At 35.6% G+C, this 27365-nt stretch overlaps 1 protein-coding gene across 1 annotated transcript in view; it reads right to left on the bottom strand.

The window, feature by feature from the left end:
• The window catches only part of LOC110031189 (cyclase-associated protein 1), a gene marked incomplete at its 5' end in the record, with an annotated part of 60059 nt that extends 32704 nt beyond the window's left edge, over window positions 1-27355 (bottom strand). Inside the window, 8 exon segments of the mRNA XM_020734275.1 lie at window positions 3819-3875; window positions 3959-4014; window positions 4145-4254; window positions 4414-4561; window positions 4664-4982; window positions 5544-5608; window positions 5727-5898; window positions 27139-27355. Of these exon segments, the coding sequence (XP_020589934.1) occupies window positions 3819-3875; window positions 3959-4014; window positions 4145-4254; window positions 4414-4561; window positions 4664-4982; window positions 5544-5608; window positions 5727-5898; window positions 27139-27355 (1144 nt within the window).
• Between the last annotated feature and the right edge of the window lie 10 nt (window positions 27356-27365).

The raw sequence follows: 27365 nt of genomic DNA, 5'->3' as shown, positions 1-27365 counted from the left end.
CGAGGGCAACAAACCCACCAAGGGTCGGCGAATAGCATCATCGATCATTTCCTCTCTTTTATAGAAGATCCTTGAAGTAGGAGATATTATTCTAATAATCTCACTTCACATCCCTCGTTTAAGCACACATAAGCAATATCGTCATCGCCCTCTCCACTTAGACCCTAGACTTATCCTAATCGGATGATCCATATATGGCATTAACAAATTTCTCCAATTGTTAGAAGAACTTGAGTTAATATCAAAGCTCAAATCCCGGTGCACTGGGTTTCATTATAAGTTAAGTCATTGAGAGTATTTCACTATTGATTTAATTAAGGAAGCATGGGTCACGCTTGGTGTATCATGTCTAATGTCTTAGTCAGTTTGTGAATTAGGGTCAAGTGTCTAGTTTCACTGTGCATTCGAGGATTATGTGAATAGACTCTTACCTAGGGTATGCTCCTAAAATCTTGGGAGGTTACACTGCAAAGATTAGGTAGATGGGCTCTCACCTAGGGTGTACTCCTAAAGTCTAGGAAACCTACACTGAGGATTAGGTGGATGGGCTCTCACCTAGGGTGTGCTCCTAAAGTGTAGGAAGCCTAAACTGAGGACTAGGTAGATGGACTCTCACCTATGGTATACACCTAAAATCTAGGAAGCCTACATTGTATTGAGGGCTAGGTGAATGGACTCTCACCTAGGGTGTGTGCCTAAGCTCTAGGAAGCCTACACCGAGGACTAGGTGGATGAGCTCTCACCTAGGGTGTGCACCTAAAGTTTAGGAGGTCTACACTGAGGATTAGGTGGATGGACTCTCACCTAGGGTGTGCTCCTACAACTCTACGAAGCATACTCTTTTCTTTAACTTATGCTTAAGGTGATTTAAGCTTTTCTATAATATCCAATTAATTAAATCATAAATTCCCATCTTTATGACTTAACCATGTAAAAATAAATAAAACAAAAGGAGGAGGCTGACTCACTTCCAAAACTAGTAAAGCCGAAGAGGGAAGAAAAAAAAAATAGGTGGGTCGGTCTAAAAGCGTTTAAATGATAATCAAGTGAAACATAAAACAGTAAATAAAGCTCCCAAATTCAGCCCCAAGACAATAGACAAAGTTCTATAAATCCAGCCTCAAAACAGTAAATAAAGCTCTCCACCTCCAGCCCCAAAACAGTAAATAGAACTATCAAAATCAACCCCAAAACAGTGGGCAAAACTCTAAAAATCAGTCCTGAAACAGTGCTAAAATGGTGTCCAAACGGTGTCAAAACCATGCCAAAATTAGCCCACAAAATGCCCCAAACAACATTTAACTATGTTCCAAATAATACCCAATAGCTCTCACAACACTCCAAAAGCTTTCATAGCATTTTTAATACATCCAATCAGTAGTTCGCAGCGCTTGTAAGCTACCTACAACAGCCCAAACTACAATTTCAGCACTCAAATAGCACTCAAACACTCCAAATCAACACTTCTAAAATCTTCAAACAACACCCATATAAACTCAAGACAACGCTTTCAAAACAGCTCTCAAATCAACCCCTTTTAAAAGCCTCAAACTACATTTTAGAAGCTCAAAGACAGCACAAAAAACAACTCCAAAAGGCATATGTTAAGCCCCAAATCGACGCTCGCGATGACTCCAAAACAGTTGAAATATTGTGCTGTATAAATGCAAAAGTAAAGTTCAAGTGCAAGACATGTAAATTCATGAGAATTGGATGATACATATGTATGCAAGTGGAAACACAGTATCAACACCACAATTCATGTAATCTTGCAATAATCTACCATTCTAAATATATATAACCAAAGAGATTCATCACTTTTATTACAAGCATTTATGGCAAGCAACTACAAGGCAAATGCATGAATGTGAAATTCCAATTACCATTGGCAAACCCATATACAATTTGTTACGGTTTACAATACATCAGCTTGGACAGAGGAATTCGTCAAGAAAATTTTGCATGAATGTCCAAATGAATCTCTCAAGACCCATGCCACACAAATATCCAAATAAAATAGCAAAAATCAAGTGGAATTTATCATATTTCATACAAGCAACTCTTGCATACACATTTTGTTTTATTTTAGAAGTATCAAACACTAGCATACTTTCATAAGTAAAAGAAAATCATACAGAGATTTGTTTTGGGAGAAGATATACCTTTAGGAGAGCTTTTTCGATCAAGAGGAAATAAAAGGGCACTTTGGTTCTGTGTTTGTTAAGATTTGGTCACTGCCCCTTGCTAACGACGATCGTGATTTGCTGAAAATTCAGTTGGGACGGCAATGATTTAAGGCAAAATCGGAAGCAGAGGCTGAGAGACGCGAGCAAGGGTTTCGGTCTTCGCAGATAGGAGCGAGGGCTTCCACGTCCGCAGAAGAAGCGTGGGCTTCGGGCGGGAGGCGGGATCGAGCAGAGCTGCGACTTCGGTGCGGGAGACGGGATCGAGCAGAGCGGAGGATGGGGTCTGCGGCTTCGGTGCGGGCGGGAGACGGGATTGAGCAGAGTTGCGACTTCGGTGCGGGAGATGGGATTGAACAGAGTAGAGGATGGGGTCTGCAGCTTCGGTGCGGGAGACGAGATCGAGCAGAGCGGAGGATGATCCCTTCAGGAATCCTCTCCGAAGGCCAATTACTATATTCAGCCGAAGATTCGAGGGGGAGCCGTTATGTGAAAGCTTTGGCGGGGAATTAATTTGTTTCCTTTAACAGAGGAGTTTATTTGGCATAACACATCTCCTTATTAAATTTCATTAAAGCTGGATTAAATATTTCATTTGAAATTTGAAATTCGAAATTCAAATTGCTTAACTCTTGTTCAGGCTCGAGTCCAGCCTGAATCAAATCCGAGTTAAACCTGAGTTGAGTCTAGGCCCGCATCCCGCTAAAAAAAAATGCATCGATTTCCGTGCAATCTATGTGCGCACGTAACCCCGGCAATACGGTTGTCATCCCTAGCTAAAGTTGACATCCCAGACGCATCTGTGTGGTCCATTTCGTCATCCAGAGTCATCCGGGCGAGTTCGCCGACGGTCGGGCCAAAACGTGTCAAAAACGTGTCAAATTCGTGTGTGGTGTAGCGAGTGCGTTGCTGAGTCACCGAGGGTTCACCTAAGGTCGTACGATCCTGTAGGAACTTATTTTCGAGTCTTGTACATGTTGGTCCTTAGCCCTTGCAACTAGAAGTTGAGTGCTTGGAATCACTCATGCGAGTTCTTCACAAAAATGAGTCAAGAAGCGGTTTGAAGTTCTACGAGAGGTGGGCTCCATTACTAGTCCACTAAGATGATCAACAAGGAACTGCTAAGGCTAGATTATGTGTTCTGGGAGTAGGAAACTAAGACCTCACTAAAAACGAGGTCAACACCTACCATCACCACAAAAGGTAAAATACGTAAGTGGTGATGGCCACTCAAACAAAATACAGACAACATACATTAAGGGGAGTCTCCAAAGTGCTAAGCTCACCTTGAGAATGCAGTCAAAACAACACTATCATGAAAAATGAAAAAGCTTGAATCAATGCGCATAATAGCCAGTGCTAAAAAAAATTTGCTTAATTCAAGTTTTTCACCTTTCTAACACAACATATAAGGATAAAAGTCAAGATCATACTAATGATGTTGATGATGATATAGATAATGATTATCAAGACTTAATAGCAAAAGCAAATCAAAGTGTGACAAAATTATATCAAGCAAAAAGAGGATTAATTACATTCATTTCCTCTTTACTTGTACAAATGTTTGAATCATTATGGTTCAGCTTCAGAAATTTGCCAATGCTTTCAAAATAAAGAGAAGCAATAATTGGATACCTCACACTGCACCTCTACGCCATTACAGTTCACGATTTCACAAGCAGCTAACACATCCTAAGTCATTTGTGAGAAGAGTTGTTAATATTGTGAGTGAACCGCAACAGATATAATACAGGACGCCATATATCCGTACTCACCTTAAATAAGACACCCATCTTATTACATTTGTCTATAGTTATGTTGTTTACTTTCCCTGCATGTTACAGAAATGCAACACCATTAAGTTTGAATATCTGCACAAAATTACAAGAGAGTTCCACAATATTTCTTGGAAAATTTTACATGTTAACATTTTTTTTTTCAGCAAATGATGAATTCAATACCTTTGACTTGCAGCACAGAATCCTGGCAACCATATACATAGACGGATTGTTTCGCATCACATTTATCAATAACCAAGTTTTTCTTTCCAATCTGATTTTCAACAGCCCACCTGACACATAATACCTCTGGGTTACTAACAGAAAAATATGCACTGTTCAAGCACACTCAACATGAAATTAGATCAAATGAAAAGAATAAGTCAACTGGAAATATCATATTTTACACTGCATTTAAGAAATAAAAGCAGAGGTAGCTAAAACATTCATACTTGCGACCCATTTGCAGCTCAAATGTGGGAGGCCCCGTCTTAGAAATTGATGGAGAACTGGCACGTATTTCTTTCTCAGTAGAGCTTACAACAGAAGTTCTATCTGCTTGGTTTTTAGTCTTCATATCATCTGTAACCTTCCGCAGACCTATGAAGCAGAAGTTCAAATACAATCACATAAACTAAAAAAGGACCATTTTTAGGTCTTTAAAGAGGTTAAACTATGATTTTGGTAGGCGGGTATGAATACCTGATGTCACAGTTTTACTTGACTTTATCTCTTCAAACACAGCAGACATCCCTAGTTTAGGCCGTTGTGCTACAGTCTCAGAGACGAAAAGAGGAGTGGCTGGAGGAGGTGGCGCTGCTGGATTCTTCCCTGGTGGGACCTTAGCCACCGGCAAAGGAGAGCTTGGTGCTGAAGTAAGAGCACTCACAGGACGTCCCCAAACAAGACCCAAAGGATAAAAGCTTTTAACATAATCTCGCAAACCAGGTACATAAAGTTCCTTCAAAGCTTTTGCCCATTCGACATGATCAGAGTCCTTATTTCTGTATGCTACAAGGACCTAAGAAATGAAATAAAGACAATCTTATCCATTAAATTAACAAAAACTCTTTTACCTCTGAATTAAAACAAACAACAATAATATCACAATTAGAATATATAAATAAATAAATCACCAGAATAAATAAAAAACTACTTCGACGCAAAATTGGGAACAAAATGATATGAGGGTAACAATAATGCATCTGAAATAGAATAAAACATTAATCAAAATAATTGAACAATGTGTAGAGATCTCACTGTAGATGATAGTGAAAATTTAGAGCTTTTAATTACATTTTGAATAATGAAAAACTACAGAAAGCATGCTAAACTTCAATGGCAAAGAAGATAAAACTAGTTAGCCACATGAAGGGGCTAGAAAGCAACAAACAGCTACAAAAAGGCATATTAAAAAAAAAACAAAAAAAGGGGAAACGTTCTGATAATATTAAAGTAATTTCTTTTTATAACCAATAAATAAATCAATAACCCACAAAATTCTTTATTTTTTAAGTTAATGGTGGTTCATTCAAGTATTTTCTTTTATCTTTTTGTTTGGTTAGCATGATCGAGATCATACCTTGTTGTTATAGAATTCAGCCATCTGCCAACTTTCTTCAACGTGGGTAGTTGGAAGACTCGTGCCTCAAAGAAAGAAGTGAGTTGAAAAAGGATCAAAATTTCTGATTTTTATATATGAATAGGTTTTCCATTAATGCAAACCCCGCAGATAAATAAAGGAAACCAACAAAGATTTACTCACCATAATCCTTCCCTAAATAAGCAATCCATGTCAAAGAAGATAGACTGTCAGCCGTTGCCTTTAAATGGTTAAAAAAATCAGATCGCCTGCCTTCTGTCATTGCATTTGCTTTTACAATCAATTCATTTAGCGGTTTCAAAAACTCAGAGAACAGAGCCTCCAAGTTAGGTTTCTGTTGAAATTGTATCAAACAATGAAATCCATATAACTCCAAAAAAACAATAGAAAAAGACAGGTAAAGAAATGGCGTTACAACATTGATGAAACAAGAGTGAAAAGATGGACGTGTACAAATAAAAAAGAACAAGAAAAGGGGAGTGCGTAAAAAAAGAACAAATGAACTTATAGCAAGCTCCATATATAACTGTAAATAAGATTCCATGGTAATTTTAAGAAAGAAAAATAAAGTTTCATATTAGGTGACATAAAGAATCAATGAAAGGCTTAAATTGACATAAAGTTTAAAGGGAGAGAATTGGTAGTGCAATTAAGCATTTCAGAATAAAGGGTCATTATTCGAAAAAAATAAAATTTTGAAGTTTAAAAAACATGATAATATATAAAATAATATTATAAAACCAGCCAAAAACAGTAGACACCCAATTTTGAAGCAATGCTGAAGTGAATTATACTTGCATCGTAAGACCCTTAACAAATTCGCAGTTAATGTTGGAAAATAACAAGATTAAAAGGTCTTATGTTTGGAGAAAAGTAATTAGGTAATAATTTTTTTTATCATGTATTATATTCTCTTAATTGAGGAATTCACCCTATTTTTGTATGTCTCTACAAAGCCACCAACTTTCAATCAATAACATATACGGATTTTCTCCCTTTTAACACGGTATTAGAGTTAGGTGTCTGCCAACTTTCATAAAACTAGGGGATATATTTTCATCATTTTTGCATCCTCTTAATTAGATATTCATCTCATTATATGTTTCCTTTTTAAACTCATCTTGAATATTTCTGTATAGGCACCAACTTTTCATCAATAACATAAGAGAATATTCTCCCTTCAAACATGGTATTAGAGCAAAATGTCATCACTCTCCCTCCCTCCTCCCTAGTCACATTTTCTTATTCAGCATTGTTGCTCCAACAACTCTATGTGCCCTCACATGTGATTTGACCATTCTCACTACTATGCAAACCACCATACCAGTATGCACACGTTGCTACACTTACTATATTTGCAGCATCACCTACTACAAGCTGGCTCGTCACACAAAAACATTCACCAATAGCTTCCACATCCAACCTCACTAGCTTGCTGCACCTCTCACAGAACTACTATATGGTTAGCTGCAATGCACTCACTTGCATGCACCTTATGCTTGCTATCTAGTCTCGCTTATACTATCCTTCATGATGTTGCATTCACTATCGCTCAACCAGGCTCTTAAAAACCACATGACTCCCAACAATTTTATGGTTTGAAGATATCTCTCATCTTCAATAGTGTCATGGTGTCTCGCTCTTCTCTAAATGAGTTCAAGCCCTCATCCACTATTGCTATCATGATCAGCTTCAATGATATGAATTATCTTCTATAGTTGAAAGTCATTAGCTTTTTGTTGATTCATATGATGTTGATTCATATGATGCTATCACCTTGATGTTTCTCTTCCAGCCAGTTTTGACAATATCAACATATCAAAATGGCATGTTTTCTCATCCAGTTTCTTAATAGCCACGAGCTTTCCATTAAACAATAATTACGATTTAACACTTAAGAAAATGTTTAAAAACAATAATAAAAGAGTGTAAACCCAATTACACTCTCCATTATGATATATTTGTCTTCAATAAAGCGCAAGTAAATCCAAGAATATTATAGAAACTTGTTCAAAAATTGGGATAAGTAGCTTTCGTGTCATCCATTTACTACTAATCAAACCGTTTAGCAAATGTAAAATGAAGAAAGAATTCCTCGAGGCCAAACTTCTCTTTTACTCCCGTCCTTCCCTACAGGATATACAATTACAATTGATGGCTAACTTCATTATTCCTTACATCGTAACTACTCTTCCTTGACATAACCAAACGCAATTCCCCTTAATTACTTACTCGTAACTAATCAAACATAGCCATTTACTTAGGGGGGATTATTATAGTGATCATACTGTTGGAAAAAGTGGTGTTGGTTATAATACCTTCCTAACTTGTGTTCAGTACAATTATACCAGTTATCCACCCAAACAATAATGGAAGCTTCGCCACTCAGCACATGACCACATCAAGTAACACTTTTAACTACAACTGGTATCATGAATCCTTGATCTATTACTTTTTCTTAGAAATATTATCATCAATTACTCCAACAAACAGAACAAAAGTGACTCAAAATATCATGTGATCACTTCCTTGGATCTATTGAAGCAATCTCTACTAATGTATTTTGGGTACTAGATTCCAAGCCTTCTCTCATATGACATAAACCAGTAATATTAAATGTCTTGTCTTCCATTAATTATTATTGCTGATGGTACCCTTTCTCCGATATCAAAAATAGTACTATCTTCAATGTGGAATAATATTTTTTCTATCTTTCACAATTTCATGTCAACTTTTAATTTATACATTATCTAAGCATGACCTACAACTAAACAATAAAATTCATCGTATGGGCATTCCTCCTCAATAGCTTTGGAATTTCACTCATGCATCATCTTGTAATGGAAAATTTGAATGTGATGCAAATAAGCCGGCAGATATTCTCAAGTCCCATTTTCCTTGTCTTACACTTACAGTAGCCATGCCCCGTTTGAATCGATTCACTCTAAGATATGGAACAAAATTCATTTACTACTGATCTTCGTTTTTGCTTTTTCACTTCATTAATAACCATACCAAAATCACTTAAGATTAATATGTGGATGTGATGCCTTATTTATATTCAAACTATTCCATAAGAAATCAATTTTTTATTCAAATCAAACCTCTTCAATAAATAAAACTCTTGAATTTATGCAATCTTCTTTTCTTTCTTTTAGTTTCAAGAATAGTGGTATACATTCCATATATATCACAACAAAATAGGATATTTGAAGATAAAGAACCACATCTTCTTGATATTACTAGCAGCTTCAAGTTCCACATCCATGTTAGGGGGTGTTATTTTTACTGCATGCCACTTCAATAATTGAATTCTTTAAAATTCTTAACAATGCTACTCCATGTTTTATGTTAGAAGTTATTAATATTGATTTATTCCCTTTCTAGTTATTTCCTTTTTTTTGTATTTCCTACTATATGTCGTTCCTTTTATTTCCGGATGGTTATTAGAAAAGGAATTGATTCCTAGTGATATAAGTGTTGTCTTTCCTTTTATCTCCGGATAGTTATTAGAAAAGGAATTGATTCGTAATGATATGAGTTTTATGTCTTTCCTTTTATCTTCGGATGGTTATTAGGAAATGAATTGATTCCTAGTGATATGAATGTTAAGCCTTCTCTATTTTATAATTCATGTAACTTGTATTTATACCCCTTTACATATCAATCAAATTATCTCACTCAATTCCCAAAACTTGCATGGTATCGGACACGGGATCTAACCCTAGCCGCCTGGATTCTTCTCCAGCGGTCCGAATTTTTCCCTATTGACCTATAGCTGTCGGTCCTTCCCTTCTTTAGCAGCCAGACTCCTTTCTTGCAGCTGGACCCCCGGTTGAACCTTCCCTAAAGCAACAGCCAAATTCTCTTCCAGCAGCCAGTTTTCTTCCCTACAAGCCTTCCTGAGCCAGGTCCCTTACCTCTAGCCGTCGGACCTCCTCCCAAGGACAGTCAGACTTCTTTCCAGCAGCCAAAACTTCATTCTGCCTGATTGGATATCCCTAGTGCTAGTTAGAAATCCTTCTCTGCAGACCTTGTTTGTTGGTAGCCATGTCTCGGCATCCAAACCTCTCTTTTGACTCCATAGGAGACATGGTTGATTCCTCCACCATCGAGCCTCCGTCTGACACGGTTCTTGAATCCATCGGAAGATCGAAATCTACCTCAATCCCTTCGCAGACCGGAGGGCCTGAAAATCACGTGAATTTTCTGATTACCACTCATAAACTCAATGGCTCTAATTTCCTCTAAAGGTCTCAAATTGTTGTTCGTCAAAGATCAAGATACATCCGACAATCTTCATTAACCTCCGAAGACTAACCCTGCATATGATATGTGGTATGTGGAAAACTCTATAGTTATGTCATGGCTGATTAATAGCATTGAGACTTATATTAGCCGTTCTTAACTGTTTCTTCTGTCTGCAAGTGCCCTCTGGATGGTCGTTCGTGATACCTACTTGGACATAGATAATTATGGACAACTTTGAAGTTTCGAATAAGATCTGTGAGGCTAAACGGGGATCAAAGACGGTGACTCAGAACTACAACGACTTGGTTGCTTTCTGGATGGAATGTGATCTATATTATGCTACACTTGGGACTCTCTTGCAGATATTTCCCTCTTCCAAAAAATCTTGGAAAAGGATCATGTGTCCCAATTCTAGCGGGTCTGAATAAAGACCTTGATGAAGTTTGCAGCAGTATATTGGGTCGTGACCCTCATCCTTCAACCCGGGCAGCTTTTACAGAGATCCATCGCAAAAAAAAGATGGAGACATGTCATGTTCGGCAACTCAACTACTTCAGCCGAGCCGTCAAACTCAACAACACTCCACACTCTAACACGCAGTCGCTAGTCAATCACTCCACATGCAACTTTTGCCACAAACCCTACCATATAAGGGACAAGTACTGGAAGCTCCATGTGAAACCGATAAATAAGTTTTCAACCAAATCTTCTGCAGCGAAAAGCCTCGTCACAACCTTGGAATCCAGTACAATTCAGTTGACCCCCCCTACTCAGACCATTCCTAACTCACCAGACACTACTAAGAATTAGATGGAACAGATGTTAAGCTACATGGATCTAGTTAGTTCACTGGCCCGTCACTCTCTCATGTCTGTCAAGGTAACATCTCTATGGCACTGGCTGATTTTGCTTCTTCTAGCCCGTGGATTATTGATTCAGGGGTCATGACCCACATGATGGAGTGTTCTCGACACTCTCCGGGCGTGATTCTATTTAAATTGTCGATGACTCCTGTAGTTTCATTGCGAGTAAAGGGGGTGAGCTGTACTAACAATCAGGCTGACATTAAGATTTGTGTTACTTGTTCATTTTCTTAAGTGTAACCTCTTATTGGTCAATAAGTTAACATGCGACATTGATTGTGTTACTTATTTTTCTCCTGATGTTTGTTACTTTCAACAGCATCATTCGAGCAGGATGATGGAACAATTATGTTTTTACATTATCATTTGTGTCATTCCAATTTTCACTATTTAAAACAATTGTATCCTTTGATTTTTATTGAAAAAAATTTATTTTTTTACATGTGAAATTTGTCAATTAGCTAAACATCGTGTATCATATCCACCTCTCACCCTTACACTCCTTCCTCTCCTTCTTCACTTATTCATAGTGACTTATGGAGAGCCTCTCAAAACTTTGAGTTATACCAATAAACAGTGGTTCCTTACTATAATCGATGACAACACTTGGATGAATTTTGTCTTGACATGAGTCAATATTAAGAAATACTGCAACTAACCCTACCTTTTACCTGTTGTTTCGCCTTAATCATCATTGACTTACACATGCGGGATGTTTTGGTTGGTGATGCGCAATTTACAGGTGATCAAGCGCTCATTTTGAAATGATGAAAACCAGGGTTTGGACTGCCGAACTAGAGTGATCACGCCTGAATTGGGCTTGACCACGCCACTATATCGACGGTAGGGGGGCATGATTGGGCGTGACCACGCCGCCAGATCAGAAAAGTAACGTGATTACGCCAAGTACTTTTTTTAGAAGAAATTTCTTGCTAATCCAAACCTGGGTTATAAAAACTGATTTAAGGCAGCTTGTAAGGAGAATTGGATCATTAGAGACGGTTGAAGCCAGAGATTGAGAGAGAGAGCTTCTCCCTTAGGGCTTTCTTCCCTACTCGAGGTTGAGGTCCTAAGGGTTGTTTTCCTTTCTCTTTTTTTTTTGTCTTTCTAATTGTTTTGTAGAGGAGATTTTATGAGAGGGGGAGCTTTTGTTTTGGTGGAGAGGATAAGTTATTTTGTAAATGTTTACTTTCAATTTTTTCTTGCAACAATGATTTTCATGGATTTGTTTTCGTTGTTCTTTCCATCATGTGTAGCTAAGTTCTTATTCACGCCTCCGTGATGTAAGACTCATGATTTTTATGGTTTTCTTGAATTATTTTCTCCATGACATTTTTTCTGAGCTTTCGTGAAAGAGTTGTATTAACCTTTTCCTTTTATTACTTTTGATCTGCCAATTAGAATGTTTTCATTTTTCGTGACCAACGACTTCGACCGATCGCATAGAGGAACGAAAGGGTTAATCACAAAATCCTGATAAGAATTGGTGTATTCCATTAGAATTTTGCAACCTAAAACGCGGATAAAAATTGTCCAAGGAAATGTCATGGGATTAAGTAAAACTTAACCTCATGGGTTTCTTATTCTTCTTTTAACCTAGGCATAAGCTTAAGAAGAAAATTTTATTGTTGTTAACAATTATCATGTAGGGGAAAATCTAAGAAAACCACAACCACAACGACCTGAATAACAAAGGCGAGAGCCTTATCTCTCCCAAAGAATTGTGAGATTTCTCCATTTTTTATTTATTTTGTTTTCCAACTCGTATGTTTTATTTTTGTTTCAAGTAGGATTGTAGGAATTAAATCTCTTTCTTGTGATCACACTGAACTAGATTTGGAAGTTTAATAAACTAGGCATTCGCCTTTTGGAATATCTTTTAGCCATTTTCTCGTGAAATCAATACGGGGTACGTTAAATATGCATTATTATTTGACAAGTATACTTGTGTAGTATACTGACTTGTTTTACCAAAACTTTTCGAACAAAGTTTTTGGCACTACTGCCGAGAAAAGACGTTTCGAAATATTCTGATGTTAAGAGAATTGTAGTTGAGCTGCTTAGAATCAAGGTTTGACAATTTTTTTTTTCATTAGTTATTTCTCTTTGTTGCATTTGCATAATCTATTTTTTCTTTCAGATGTTGAAAATTTAATAACAAAAAAAAAATCATAAAGCCAAAAAGTCAACAAAATATGCTATTGAGTCTATTTTTCTTTCTTTTTTACATGTGTTGTTTGCTTTTGTGTGTGTATGTTAACTGACTTATGTAGGTCATCGTGATTGCTTGCTTGCTTGGATTCTATTGAGGCTGTCATAGCATTGTCAATGTCTTTTTTGTATGAATAGATGAGCTGAGTCTGACCTTGTCCTTTTTTACCTTGAAATTACTCGAATCTTTAGACGTCTTAGAAGAGCAAATTCACTCACTAACACACCCATAGAGATGGCTGACCCTGAGATCCCCACCACGAAACCACTTAAGGATTATGCTAACCCTTCTGTTGAGGAGATCCATATGAGCATCAATTATCCCACTATAGAGGCCAACATTTTTGAGCTGAGACCTGTCATAATTCAAATGGTCCAAAATAACCAGTTTAAGGGACTACTTTCTGAGGATTCAAATCTTCATCTAGCCAACTTCCTTGAATTTTATGCCACTTTCTGATACAATAGTATCCCCAACGATGTTGTTAGACTTAAGTTTTTTCCTTTCGTTTTGAGAGACAGCTCAGGTGTGGCTAAACTCCTTTGCCCCAGAATCAATTACAATTTGGAATGACCGAGCCATAAGTTTCTGCAAAATACTTCCCTACATCTAAAACTGCAAAGCTTGGGAATGACATTGCCGCATTCACACAAATAGATTGAGAGTCCATTTATAAGGCCTATGAGAGATTCAAAGAACTGCTTAAGAGGTGCCCACACTATGCATTGCCTGATTGGGTAATCATTCAAACGTTTTACAATGGACTAGTAGGTTCCCTTAGGTCCATTATAGATGTTGTTGTAGGAGAATCACTAATGGTCAAACCATTTGATGAGACTTATGCATTGATACACTGGAAAAAGTTGCTAGCGTGCATGAATCTAATGTCTTAGCTATCTTTGCTAGCCACCAAGTGAGGAGATGATGCATGAATTAGTAGTAAATCCGAGCATGAACACTTTAGAGTCAAATAATGTCATTGCAAACTAAGGTTATAACCCTTATTTCAATATCTATAACCCAGGCTAGAAAAATCATCTTAACTTTCAATCGAGCAACAATAACCAGCAGTAGAGAAACCCTCAAGCTAACCCTGTAGGGAATTGGAACAACCAATAAAATAACCACCAAAAACAACTATACCCACCAACATTTTATGCCAATACCCAATGAATCTAGAAAAAGTAGTCTCTTGAGAAATTGATGTTCAAATAGGGAACCAATTACAGAACCAAGCTATAACCATAAAGAATCTTGAAACCCAACTAGGATCGCTGGCCAATTCAATGAATAACAAATCCCAGGAGCACTCCAAAGCAACACTGAGGTTAACCCTATATACCACAATCTTGACCAGTGTAAGATGATTAGAGTGAGAACTGTGTTAAAGAGGGGAGAGATCCATAGAAGTGGATGCAACCCCGTTAAGCCTGACTTAGAAGGACCTGTCTCACCCATTATGATTGGCCTAAATGAGAGACTCCCACCTAGAGGTGTAAACGAACCGAATATGAACCAACAGAGCTCATATTTGTGTTCGATTTTTTTGAAATTGTTTGTATTTGAAATAGATTCGTGTTTGAAATTGTTTGTGAAATTAATGTTCGTGTTCAATTCGATTTGTTTGAAATTAATTTGAAATGTTCGAAATTCAACATGCAAGATTTCACTCCTAAAAACTTTAAAAACTAGGTTTCACTCAAAAGAAATTAAATAAATCTAAAAGAAATTTAAGAAAATTTAAGCTAAGAGGCGAACCGGAAGATAAATATGAAATATTAAAGAAAAGATACTCAAAGATGACACCTCATTAGCCTTACAAGCAACCAAGTAAGAATATCGAGCAACCAAGCAAGAATACCGAGCAGTCGATCCAATACCGACTCACCAAGGACAAAGATACCAAGCAAGAGGACAAATAGAAGTAGAGATTAGAGAACAAACACAAATGACAAATCCTAAGCTCTCGCAACCGAAAGCTTTTCACGATTTTGCGATGAGAAGAAGAAGACTCAGAAGAAGGAGAGGCGGCCGAACAGAAAGCTTTCGAAACGGGAAGGAGAGGTCGATTGTAAAGGGCTTAGGGTTTTTTTTTGCTTATATATATAGTATATTATAATAATTATAAAACTTATATTATATAACAAAAACAACAAAACCTTTATCCCACTAAGTGGGGTCGGCTACATGAATCATTTTTCTCCATTGCGTCCTATTTAGTATCATATTTTTATTTAGTTCTAATAAATTAAGATGATTATTTATACAATATGCCCAAGTCATCCTAGGTCTATGTCTGTCTTTCTTAACATAAGTCGAATCTAAAGCATCTACTCTTCAAATTGAATCATCAGATGGTCGACGTTTAATGTGACCAAACCATCTAAGACGACTCTATCTAATTTTGTCCGTCACTGGAGCTACACCAACCATATCACGGATATATTCATTTCGCATTTTGTCTCTAAGTGTAAAGCCACTCATCCACCTAATCATTCCTATCTTGGCAACCCTTAACTTAGTTTTATGCTTCTCTTTTAAAGACCAACATTCAGCGCCATATAGCATTAAAGGTCTTAGCACCATCTAATAAAATTTTCCTTTCAGTTTAAGCAGTACTTTTCTATCACACAATAGGCCTGCATTCCTACACTTCAACCAACCAGCTTGAGTTCTACTAATAACATCCCATCAATATCTCCATCACTTTGAACAAAAGATCCGAGATATCTAAAGCATTCACACCTTTTAATAATTTGATCACCCAAAGCTACATTTTTGTCACTAAAGCTACAACTACAAAAATTACATTCCATATATCCAAGGTAGCCCTCCATAATTCAAGTTTTTCCTGAGCTTTTCTATCGTCTTATCCACGAGAAGGATATCATTAATAAAAAGCATACACCAAGGTGCATCCTCCAAGGTGCATCCTCCCATCCTCCTGTAAGTGTCCAGTAAGACAATCCATAACTAAAGCAAAAAGATATGAGCTTAAAGCCTATCTCTTATGCAAACCAACAGAAATAGGAAAATGTTTTGTCAATACTCCTTCTGTAAGAACACAAGTAACAGTTCTTGTATACATATCTTTAATGACTCGAATATAATTCATATCAACATTTTTCTTCTCAAGAACTCTCCAAAGGATATCGCTTGGAACCTTATCGCAAGCTTTTTCTAAATCAATAAAAATTATATGTAGATCCTCCTTATATCTCTGAATTTCTCCATCAAACCTCTCAAGAAATGTATAGCTCCCATAGTAGACCTGTCCAGCATAAATCCAAATTAATTATAAGAAATCTTTGTAATACGTCTTAACCTATATTCAATTAACTTTTTCATAGTATTAAAGGATGACACATCACTTAATTCCTCTATAATTTGCACACTCGTGTGCATCCCCTTTATTCTTAAAAATGGGGACCAAAATACTCTTCCTCCACTTCTCAGGCATGTTTTTAGTTTTAAAAATAATATTAAAGGGTTTAGTAAGCCAAGAAACTCTCAAATCTCCTAAATATTTCCACACTTCAATTGGGTTATCATCAGGTCATATAGAATTTCCACCCTTGGTTTTCTTTAAAGCATCCTCAACTTCTTTTAACTAATGTGAAAGTAAAATGAAATGTCTTATTATTATTAGCGATATTAAGATCACTAAGGTTAATCGTATTTTCCAAAACTTCATTAATTTATCAAACTAATTCACCCACCTAATTTGAATATTTTTTTCTAAGAAAAACACTTTAATTTTAGTCTTTACTACACTTTACTTGAGTTATATCTTTATTTTTCTTTTCTCTTTATTTGGCTAGTTTATACATATGTTTTTCATTTTCCTTAATATCTAATATATTATAAAGATCACTAAAAGCAAAATTTTTAGCGTTACAGATTGTTCATTTAGACTCCCTACGAGCAATTTGATATTTTTCTCAGTTCTCTAAACTTTTACATTTAAACCAATTTTTATAACATACCTTCTTATATTTTATTTTTTCCTGCACATTATTATTCCACCACCCACTAATTTTATTTATAATTTTTTTTTCTTTTGATTCTTCAAATACAATTTTTGCTACTTGTTTAATAGTTTTTGTTACTTTATCCCACATAGAATTTGTTTCTTCATGAACACCCCAAATTTTGAAAGCTTGAATTTTACTCATAAAAATAATTTTATTTATGATTTTTAGGTACCCCATCTAATTCTACGACAACGATTCCTAGTATTTTTTATTTTACAACTCTTCATCTTAAAATCTGGAACTAATAATCAAAGTTGAGTACTTAAATCTTCACTTGGAATGACCTTACAATCATTACATTCTCGACGATCTATTTTTCTCATAAGAAAATAATCAATTTGTGTTTTGCTAGATCCATTCATATAAATAATAATATGTTCATCTCTTTTCTTGCATAAAGTATTAGTAATAATAAAATCATACACTAAATTCATCTCTTTTCTTGCCTCTTTTCTTGCATAAAGTATTAGTAATAATAAAATCATACACTAAAGCAAAATCTAATATAGCTCTACCTTCTTCATTAATCACTCAAAATCGTAACCACCATGAAAATTGCTAAAATCTTCTACCACTTTATCTACATATTCATTTAAATCTCCTCCAATAAAAATTCTTTCTTCAAGAGGTATCATTTGTATTAAGTATTCTAAGTCATTCCAGAACCAATATCTAAACCTACTTGAGGAGTATGAGCACTTATAATATTAAAAATCTTAGTATCAACAATAATCTTAAATGTTATAATTTTATCTCTAACTCTATTAATTTTTACAACATTATTTTTCAAACTCTTATCTATAATTATACCTACCTTATTTCTAGTGCGACTCTTACTTGAATACCAAAGTTTAAAACCTAAGTTATCAATCTCCTTAGTTTTTTCTCCAACTCATTTAGTTTCTTGAACACATAAGATATTTATTTTTCTATGAATCATAATATCAACTAATTTTATTAATTTACCAGTGAGAGTACTTATATTCCACGATCTCATCCTAATATTAGTTTCATGGATTACTTATTTACCCGCATTCATCCGTAATGTGAGAACCCTTGCTTCTTTAACACTACAATCGGGCGTCGGTGTAGTAGACTTTACACATTTTTCAGTCTTCAGACTATACAGTGTGTCGCTTCCAGGGAACGCCCTAGCACTTACACAATGATCAAAAGGATGCATGTCATAATTTTTTCCGACAAATTTTACGTTGGCTGTCGACTACCTAACGCAACCCTTCACTTTCACACCCGGGCTTGGGACAGACGATATTTATATAACCAATATTAATATATTATTATTATTATTAATTTATAATATATTATAATTAAGAGAATTTAATTTTTTAAATTATGATAAATTTTAGAGTATATAATTATTTTTAAAATATGATAAAATTTATATATATAATTATTTTAAATTATTTTATAATTCGAACAATTAAGATTCGAATATGATTGAACACGAGACTGTTTCTGTTTGATTCGTTTATAAACCAAACTAAAAAAAATTATTTGTGTTCTTCTCATTTGCTTATCGAACAAATCGAACATGAATTCCCTGACGAGCCAAACACGAACAGTTCGCGAACAATAAGCTTTTTTGACAGACCTGCTCCTACCCCCTTTCCCAGAGACTTCAAAAGCCTAGGAAGATCCAAGTAGCTTCATTATCCCAGAGTAATAGAAGAAAAACTTGTTGGGAAGAAACTTTGAGATTTAGGAGTCAGCATTAACTTCATACCCTTAGTCATTTGCAAACAACTAGGATTAGGAGAAGTCCGACCCACTAGTTTGACTCTATAATTAGCTGACCAGTCGACATCATATTGTATGAGAATCATTGAGAAAATACAGGTTACAATGGACAAATTTACATTTCTTTTTTATTTTGTAGTGTTGGATAGAAAGGAGGATTAGGAGATAAACTAGATTTTTTGGAGACCCTTTCTAGTTACAGGAAGAGCTATTATTGATGTTCAGGATGGGAAAGTGACTGAGAAAAATGACCAAGAAGTAACATTTCATGTGATAAAATCAACAAACTTTCCCATGGTGAAATGGTGGCAAGGGTAGTTGGGAGAGCCAATGTATTGAATCTAATGATTTGAACCCTGAAGGCAAGCGATAGTGGGTGAATTTTTAAGGAACCTGACTGCCGATAAATCAGCTCTTCGTTTAGAGGATATCACGATAGCCACTAAGGGGTCGGACCAACTTATAAGACTACCCATAGGAGGAGCCCTTATACTAGGCCATGACCTATTAGGATGAGACCTCACATTGCCCTTTGTGAGTGTCAAGGACTATTAAATTGGAAGTGAGATGTTACTAAAAAATCTCAACCAGGGAGTGAGAGGGACGGAGGTACTTCGGAAGAAATTGGAGGAGTGGAACCATTTGAGGACCTAGTTGATTCTACAGGACAGTATTTGAGGCAAGTGATCTTGAACTTTTGAAATGAAAATTTGATCTTGAAGACCCGATTTACGATTAATTATTATGGTATCATCTGACTGAGAACGTTAAACTAAACGCAATTTAAGAGACAACCTAAGTATTATGCAAGGAGTTGATTCAATTTGAGTGATTTATGCATTTTTGTTGATTTTTATGTCTTTGTGAGTGTCATTTGTCATTCCATACTACTTGTCGTTAGTTGTGCCTGGTCTCTCCACGGAATAGTTAGTCCCTGTCGATGGGATATCTACTGCTTTTACTGATTATGTGGTGAAATGTGATACATTTTTTTAGCTATATCTGCTTTCATTTCCTGCATTTACTTGTGTTATCAGTACTTTCTTATACAGCATGCCTGTTTGGGGGAGGGATTTGATGTTTATAGCCCTACATTAAAGCATTTCTCATATTTTATGTTGTGGATTGAGATTATTTTCAGTAGTGACTCGTGCCACATCCTGCCCACTTAACTTGAATATATAAAGAAAATATTATTAAAAGGAAATAATCGTTAAAGGTGAGGGTTTAAATCAATAGCTAAGAACCATGTCCTATGTTTTACAATCTCTCCTTGAATCAAAAAGAGTCTCAAAAGAATTATAAGGGTATAATTAAAATATTAGTAGTTAATCAAAGAATTTTCTTTTATCACTTAGTGGATAGCATAACCAAGTTAGTTGAGACAGCTTTTGGCTGGATAATAATATAGTGGGAGGTTCCAGTAGAAAAATCTTGAGGCTAATCAGTTAAAAGAAACTTGACTTTCAAAATCGATAAAATAAATAAGCTCGACCAATTATAGTAATTCTCAGATAAAATGAGAAAAAAAAATAAAAGAAGAGTAAAGTCTAATAAAAAAGAAAAAGAAAATATTAATTGTGGCATGCCAGTTGAGAAGAAAAGAAAAAATCTAATAAATTGGCAAAGCCCACAAGAGAAGAAGTTTGAGATGAGTCAATTAAAATTGGCTTCAATTTCCTGATAATTGATAAGTTTTCAAAAATTGACTTAGAGGGATTCGAGGGTTATTATCCAAACAAAATGTTAAGTGATGTCAAGTTGGTAAGCTAATCCCTAATTGATTTAGAATAATTCTTTCCTAAATGAAAAATATTTCATGCACACTTGACTAAGAGTTATGAAAGTTTCATTGGGATGAGGAAAGAAAAAGAAACATTGGGATGAGGAAAGAAAAAGAAAATAAAGGACTGGGTTATTAGACATTCAGAAAAATCTAATCTTGAAATGAAAGTTTCATATTTTGCAAGGCATTTATATAATCCAGTTAACGAGGCAGGATAACCATATGAGTACTATTAGCATTACGATAATCCTAACTAAGATTTGAGATTACTTGAGGGCAAGTAATGGATAAGTTTGGAGGTATTGACATAAGTCAATTCTACGAAATTTTTATTGCATCTAACCCTACTTATTAGCAACTATTTCACCTTATTTATCATGGATTTATAATTGTAGAAGATTTTTGTTGGTGATGTGCAAGTTATAAGAGATCGAGTGTGTGTTTCGGAATAAGAAAACCCAAATTTGATACTGCCCGAAATGGCATGACCACGCCTGGATTGGGCGTGACCACATCGATGAATCAAAAACAGTTATGTTACCACGTACGATGCGGGTGTGACCACGTCGCCCGATCAAACTTCTAACGTGACCATGCTAGGATTGAGCATGACCATGCCGCCCGATCCACAGCACTTGAGCATCACCAGGCCGACAAAGTGGGAAACATTTTTAGGGTCAAGCCCGCAGCTCCAGTGCAAATCTTGGAGTCTGATCCGACTGACATCCCAAGAAAGATGCTCTCTCAACTTACGGTGATCACTCCTGAACTGAGTAAAGAGATGATTCCCCCATTGAGGTACGCAAATAGGTATGATCATGCACTTTTTATCCCATGAGAAATATGCCTCAATCTACAACTTATCTTTGACCTACAAAGCATGTCACATCCTTTGACGGATGGTTGTCTTCCATCCACTATTGAGACAACGTTGGCTGATTGACCCGTCTTCGAAGGCTGCCAACGAAAGCATATTTGAAACGTGGTTGATCTTCCCTGGGGAAAGAATGTGGTGGGTTATAGGTGGATTTTCAACACTAAATTTAACTCTGATGAATTCTTTGAATGCAACAAGGCGCGATTGGTCGATAAAGTATATTCACAAACCTATGGTGTTGATAATGAAAAGACATTTGTTGCAGTAGCTAAAATAAATACTATTCGGGTTCTGTTATCCCTAGCTGTAATGTTGGATTAGCCCTTACTTCAGCTGAACAACAAGAATGCTTTCCTTAACGATGATCTCGCAGAGAAGGTGTATGCCTCTCCTACCGGGCTTTGACTCTATTTCTTCTCGTTGACAAGTGTGTCAATTGAGGAAGTCTATCTATGGCCTAAAATAATCCCCACTGGCCTGGTTCGACAAATTTATTTAAGTTATAGTGGGTCATGGTTTCTCTCAGGCCCAATTTGATCATACGTAGTTTTTCTGCCATTCATCCAGTGACATATTTCCATTTATCCTCTATGTTGACGACATCATGCTCACAGGTAAAGATCAGCCGGCATTGGAATCTCTCAAAAGCATATTTGTCGTATCTTTTTAGATGAAAGACTTGGGTTCTCTCTGGTTCCTAAGAAATCAAAGTAGTTTGTTCTTCTCGGAGCATTAGCCTTTCTCAGCACAAATATGTGATAGAATTATTGACTGGGATTAATCTATTTCTTTGCAAACCGGCATTTGTCTCGATAGACCCAATGAGAAATTGGGAGAAGTTCCCGATACCATTCTGGTAAACAAAACACAACACCAACTCTTAGTAGATAAACTCATTTATCTCGCCACGTTGTTGGTATTGTAAGTCAGTTCAAGCATGCATGACCCCTGCGAGCATCATCTCACCGCTGTCCGTCGGATCCTCCACTGCTTAAAATGCACACTGGGCTCAGGTTTATTATTCTCTCATCACACTTCTCTCTCTACTACAGTTTATATAGATGTTGATTGGGTTGGGTTCATCTATGATTGACGATCTACCTCGAGTTATTGCTCCATCATGTGGGAAAACCTTGTCACGTTAAAAAGTAAAAAACTTTTCGTGGTTGCCTATATCAGTGTTGAAGCCGAGTTTCATTCTATGTCCTTAGGAGTGTGTGAAGCCCTCTGGTTACACATCATGTTCCGCAAGTTATATATGTCGGTCGTTGTTCCTCTGCAGTTGTTTTGTGACAATAAAACCACCGTCAGTATTCCTCGTAATCTAGTCCAACATGGTCGTACCAAGCATGTGGAGATTGAACGTCACTTTATCAAGGAAAAACTCGATTCCTGAGAGGATTTTGTTCTAGTTGTCCCCTCAATTGGTCAATTGATAGATATTCTCACAAAGAATCATCCTCGGTTGTTATTTAACGATTTCAAATCCAAGTTTAACATGATTTACATCTATGTTTCAACTTCAAGAGGAGCGTTAGAAGTTATTAGTATTGATTTATTTTCTTTCCGGTTATTTTTTATTTTGTGTATTTCCTACTTTCTTTCTTTCTCTAATCTTCGGGTGGTTAATAGGAAAGAAATTAATTCCTACTGATGAGTGTGATGTCTTTTCTTTTATCTCTCGTGATTATTAGGAAAGGAATTGAATCTTAGTGATATGAGTGTTATGTCTTTACTATTTTAAATTCATGTAACATGTATTTATATAACATTTTCATATCAATGAAATTATCCTGCTCAATTCCCAAGACTTATATTTTATTATTTATCCCAATAAATATTTTCACTTAACACCTCATGCATTCAATTGTATGAGTTGTATTCATTCCATTCGTGCAAACCACAAAAACATTGTCTCATCGCATTTAATGTATCTTTTGGGGTTATTCTAGTACTCAAAAAATTTTCATTGTTATGATCCTTTTATTTGAATTTTATTTCTCTACTAATGTTATTTTTAATGAGACCTTCCCTTCTTTCACTGCCACCTCAAATCTTACAACCACACCTCTATATGTGCCTTTATCAATTTAGTCCCAATGATCGTTTGTTCTCCCTTACAAGTTTAAACTCTTAACCCTTGATCATAGCCTACTCCAACACTTCCTTCCATCTCTTCAAATACGGCTAAACATCTAATACCACTAGCCAACAATTCAAAAATTTCTTATTGCTCTCCACAAAGGTAAATGCCAACACACTAATCATCTGATAATTTTTTTTTTATATCTTTTAATTATCTTCATATTTCTTTCATAAGGTTCTTTGACAATTTGTCCATTATATTCCTAAGACATTTTATGAAACCTTTGCTTGACCACATTGGAAACAAGCTATGAAAAAAAAAAGTGGAAGCACATCTTGATTAACAAACGTAGTAATTGGTTACATCTTTTGCTATTGTTAAATCCATGACTTGCTGATATGTAGCACTTTATAATGGCTCTATTGATCATAACAAGGCTCTCCTAGTGGTGAAAGGATACACTCAAATCTTTGATATGACTTTCAAATCTCCCCACAAATGGCCCAGCCAAAGTCAAGTCATCCCCTTCTATATATTGCCATCAATTAAAGATGAATATTTTACAAATGGATATTAGTCAGGCCTTTCTTTATGAGAATCTTAATAAAACATCTTGTGTAGAACAACATACTGAGTATATTGCATAGGAGAGAATGAAGTTTGCAAGCATAAAAGAGTTTTACACGGATTGAAACAATATCCTTGTGCCTGATTTGATAAAATTTGTTAAATTCTTGCAGACAATAGACAACAATTACTAAGGATGATCACCATCTATATTCAACACACTTTCTATAATATAATGATATTAGTTATTTATGTTGATCATATCCTTCTCAATGGAAGTGAGATATTAAAAACTGTTAAAATGTAGTATTATTTGTAAAAGATATTTGTCTCCAAAGATAAGGGAGCATCCCAAATATTCCCTTGGCATCAAATTTGAATATAACTAGGAAGTGGTTTCTCTTTTAAAGGAATAAGCCATAGAACTTCCAGTGATCTTCTTAGGTGTAAACCTATTGATTCTCTTGAAAACTTTACATTCATTTGAGAATGGTAGAAGCTATGAAGATCCTTCTCGATATCAAAGTCCTGATGAAAAAATCTTCTACTTGACTATCACTCAATTTTATACACTACTCATTTAAGTTTGATTAGCCGCATATGCAAAATCAAAAGCATATATAGTGAGATGTTGCCTAAGAAATTTTAAGATGTGTGAAGAAATTTCCAGGAGAAGTGCAAGTCTATTAGAAACATAATCATTTGAGGACAAAATTTTTTACAATGCTGACTATATTGAATCTATTGATAAAAAATTTGCTTCAAGATAGTGTCCTTATATGTGACAATATCATATCCCGGAAAAGAAGAAAAAAAATATTTGTAGTTAGATCAAAAGTTGAAGATGAATATTGAACCATAGTTCATTCTATTTGGGAAATAATATGGATCAAAACTCATGAAAAAGAATTAGACATTCATATCACATATACTATGATCCTTAACTAAGATAATCAAATTATCTAAATGAAAGTACTTTAATATTGCATAAAAGAAGTAGGTAATTGCTTCCTCATAGATGCAATCTTGTCAAGAAAAAAAACCCCATCATTTTCCATGTATAAAGAGAAAAAAGTTTGGTTGAAATCTAGGGCCTCTTCATCTTTTTCAATCTTGATAACAAACTGATGTTTTTTTATGTACATAATGTTGCTTATACAGGAGTACTATTGTAAGAAAAAATAATAGAAATGGAAGATACTATCTTTAAAAAGCGCTAAATTAGAGATACATTTTTATCATATTTCATGTCTTTTTAATTAAGAATACTAAACTCATTTTTTTAATTTCCTTTTGTGATCATATGTCATGACTACATATAGGAAAAACTTTCTGTCAAGTAACATACACGAATTTTCTCCCTTCTAATATTGGATAAACTTGGAACACAGAGCAACTCAATAATAACTTACTAGTTAAGTAGGTTGTTTAAAATATCAATAACGACAATATGTTGATAAAATCATTGGGCGATGCATCGACTCATTCCATTTGAAGTTTAGATTGTTGGTGTCAGTCATGTCATGTTGTTTAAAGTCGTCATACTATCATAGACTAGATTTTACGGACTCATCCCTTTTGAATTTTAGATTGTTGGTGTTAGCATGTTGTTTAAAGTCGTCATACAATCATAGAATAGATTTTACGGAACTACGAACCACATTTTCTATATATGAGATTTTTATGTATTGAATGGCAAAATGAATTGTGAGGTTAGTGTCTCTATTTTTACATATTTTTAGTCCATTTTATGCTTCTTGGTCATGTGGGATCTAATGTTTTACTAGGATTTGGGTGTTTATTATATCATGAATCATGATTTAACCATCTCCCCATGCTCCATCATGTCTCCCCATTCTCAAGTCTTTGTTTTCTCCACTACCCTTTGACTTCTCCATCATTCCTCCTGCTTTTCCATGGATTCTTTGAATTCTCCCACCACCATCAAGTGCTTCGCCACCTCTTACCCTCCCATTCATTTAGCTTGTAATACTTGGTTTTCCCCTTCTTATGTTAATAAATAGTAAGCCACTTTTCATGTAATGTATTTATGAATAAAAGAAAAATTTGCTTCACTTTTTAGGAATTCTTTTGTCAGTGTGTGTCGACTCTTGGAGGACTTCCAAGGTTGGAAGATTGGGGTCAAAAAGAAAAAAACTAATTGAGGCTAAGGTCTTGTGTTTATTCCATTAACATTGTTAAATGTGGTTGTCAAGTCTCCTCGTGTCAAAACCTTTGTAATATGTTTTTTTATTTCTTTTATACATTAGAATCCTCAATTTAATTTAGATTTATTTTAATGTAGTTATATTGGATGTTCATGTACTATAAATTGATAAAATATACATTTTCTCTAATTTATTTAAAGTTTAGTTTGAAAGTTTATTGAAGATTGCCCGCTTAGTCCTTGCTAAGACAACCCATTGCTCTTTATCTTCGTCGCCTAGAAAGTTTTAGTATTGTCCAACATCAATTGGTAAAAAGTTTTGGGGAAAAGTACAAGAGAAAATATATTTCAAACTGTTTCAAGACATAATTATGGAAGTTCTTGTAGGAGAAGGGCGGACCTGAACCCTAAAAATTCTATGTAAAATATTCCAATGATGAATGTACATATAGACTTATGGCGTACACAAAAATACATTTTCAGACAATATATTGAATACACCACACTCAGTCTGACTGTACATAGGAATACGATAGAGTTATGCGACATTTTTTCCCAAAAATTACAGATAAAAACAAAATTGGACAACTCTTGATTGGTAGCAGAAAGAGCAACCATAAGCTTACGGGTAGGAACTGTAATAGGTGAACAGAGAATGGCACAAGATTTGTTGAATGAGGCTGGGTACCGTGAGGTAGGTACTTGTCAATTCTACCACATTTCCGTCCATACATATAGAGATTTCAAAATCAACGTATAAAGCACGGAAAATCAACATTCCTTACATAGAACTTGAACTGCGAAAGTTATGAAACAGAACGGCACATTTTCCTACGTAAAATTTCCTGGAGATGTAAAGTGCACAGATTATATCATTCAAAATAAAAGGAAATCATGTATACAATCTTTATGATCCCTGTAACAATATACGTCACCAAATTCAGTCGTTGAATAAATACATAAAACAGCCAACCTGAGTCTGCTTGGCCTGAATGAGAAGCTCCTTCTCAACCAAGAAGGCCTGCTCCAGTATTTTCGTAACCTCAAGGATCTGGCCCCCGATCTTCTCGGCAGCTGCCACGAGTCTCCGGAGGGAATTATCCAATAATTCATCAAAGGCCTTTATGTCCGGGTCCAGAGGGACGCCATCCGCGAGATCTCTATCGGACGGCTGCGCACCGGCAGCGAGCCGCTCCCGCC

This window comes from Phalaenopsis equestris, unplaced genomic scaffold (genome assembly GCF_001263595.1).
Source record: "Phalaenopsis equestris unplaced genomic scaffold, ASM126359v1 Scaffold000787, whole genome shotgun sequence".
NCBI lineage: Eukaryota > Viridiplantae > Streptophyta > Magnoliopsida > Asparagales > Orchidaceae > Phalaenopsis > Phalaenopsis equestris.
Note: the sequence above shows the minus strand (reverse complement) of the source record. Positions and strands in the feature narration are given on the sequence as shown.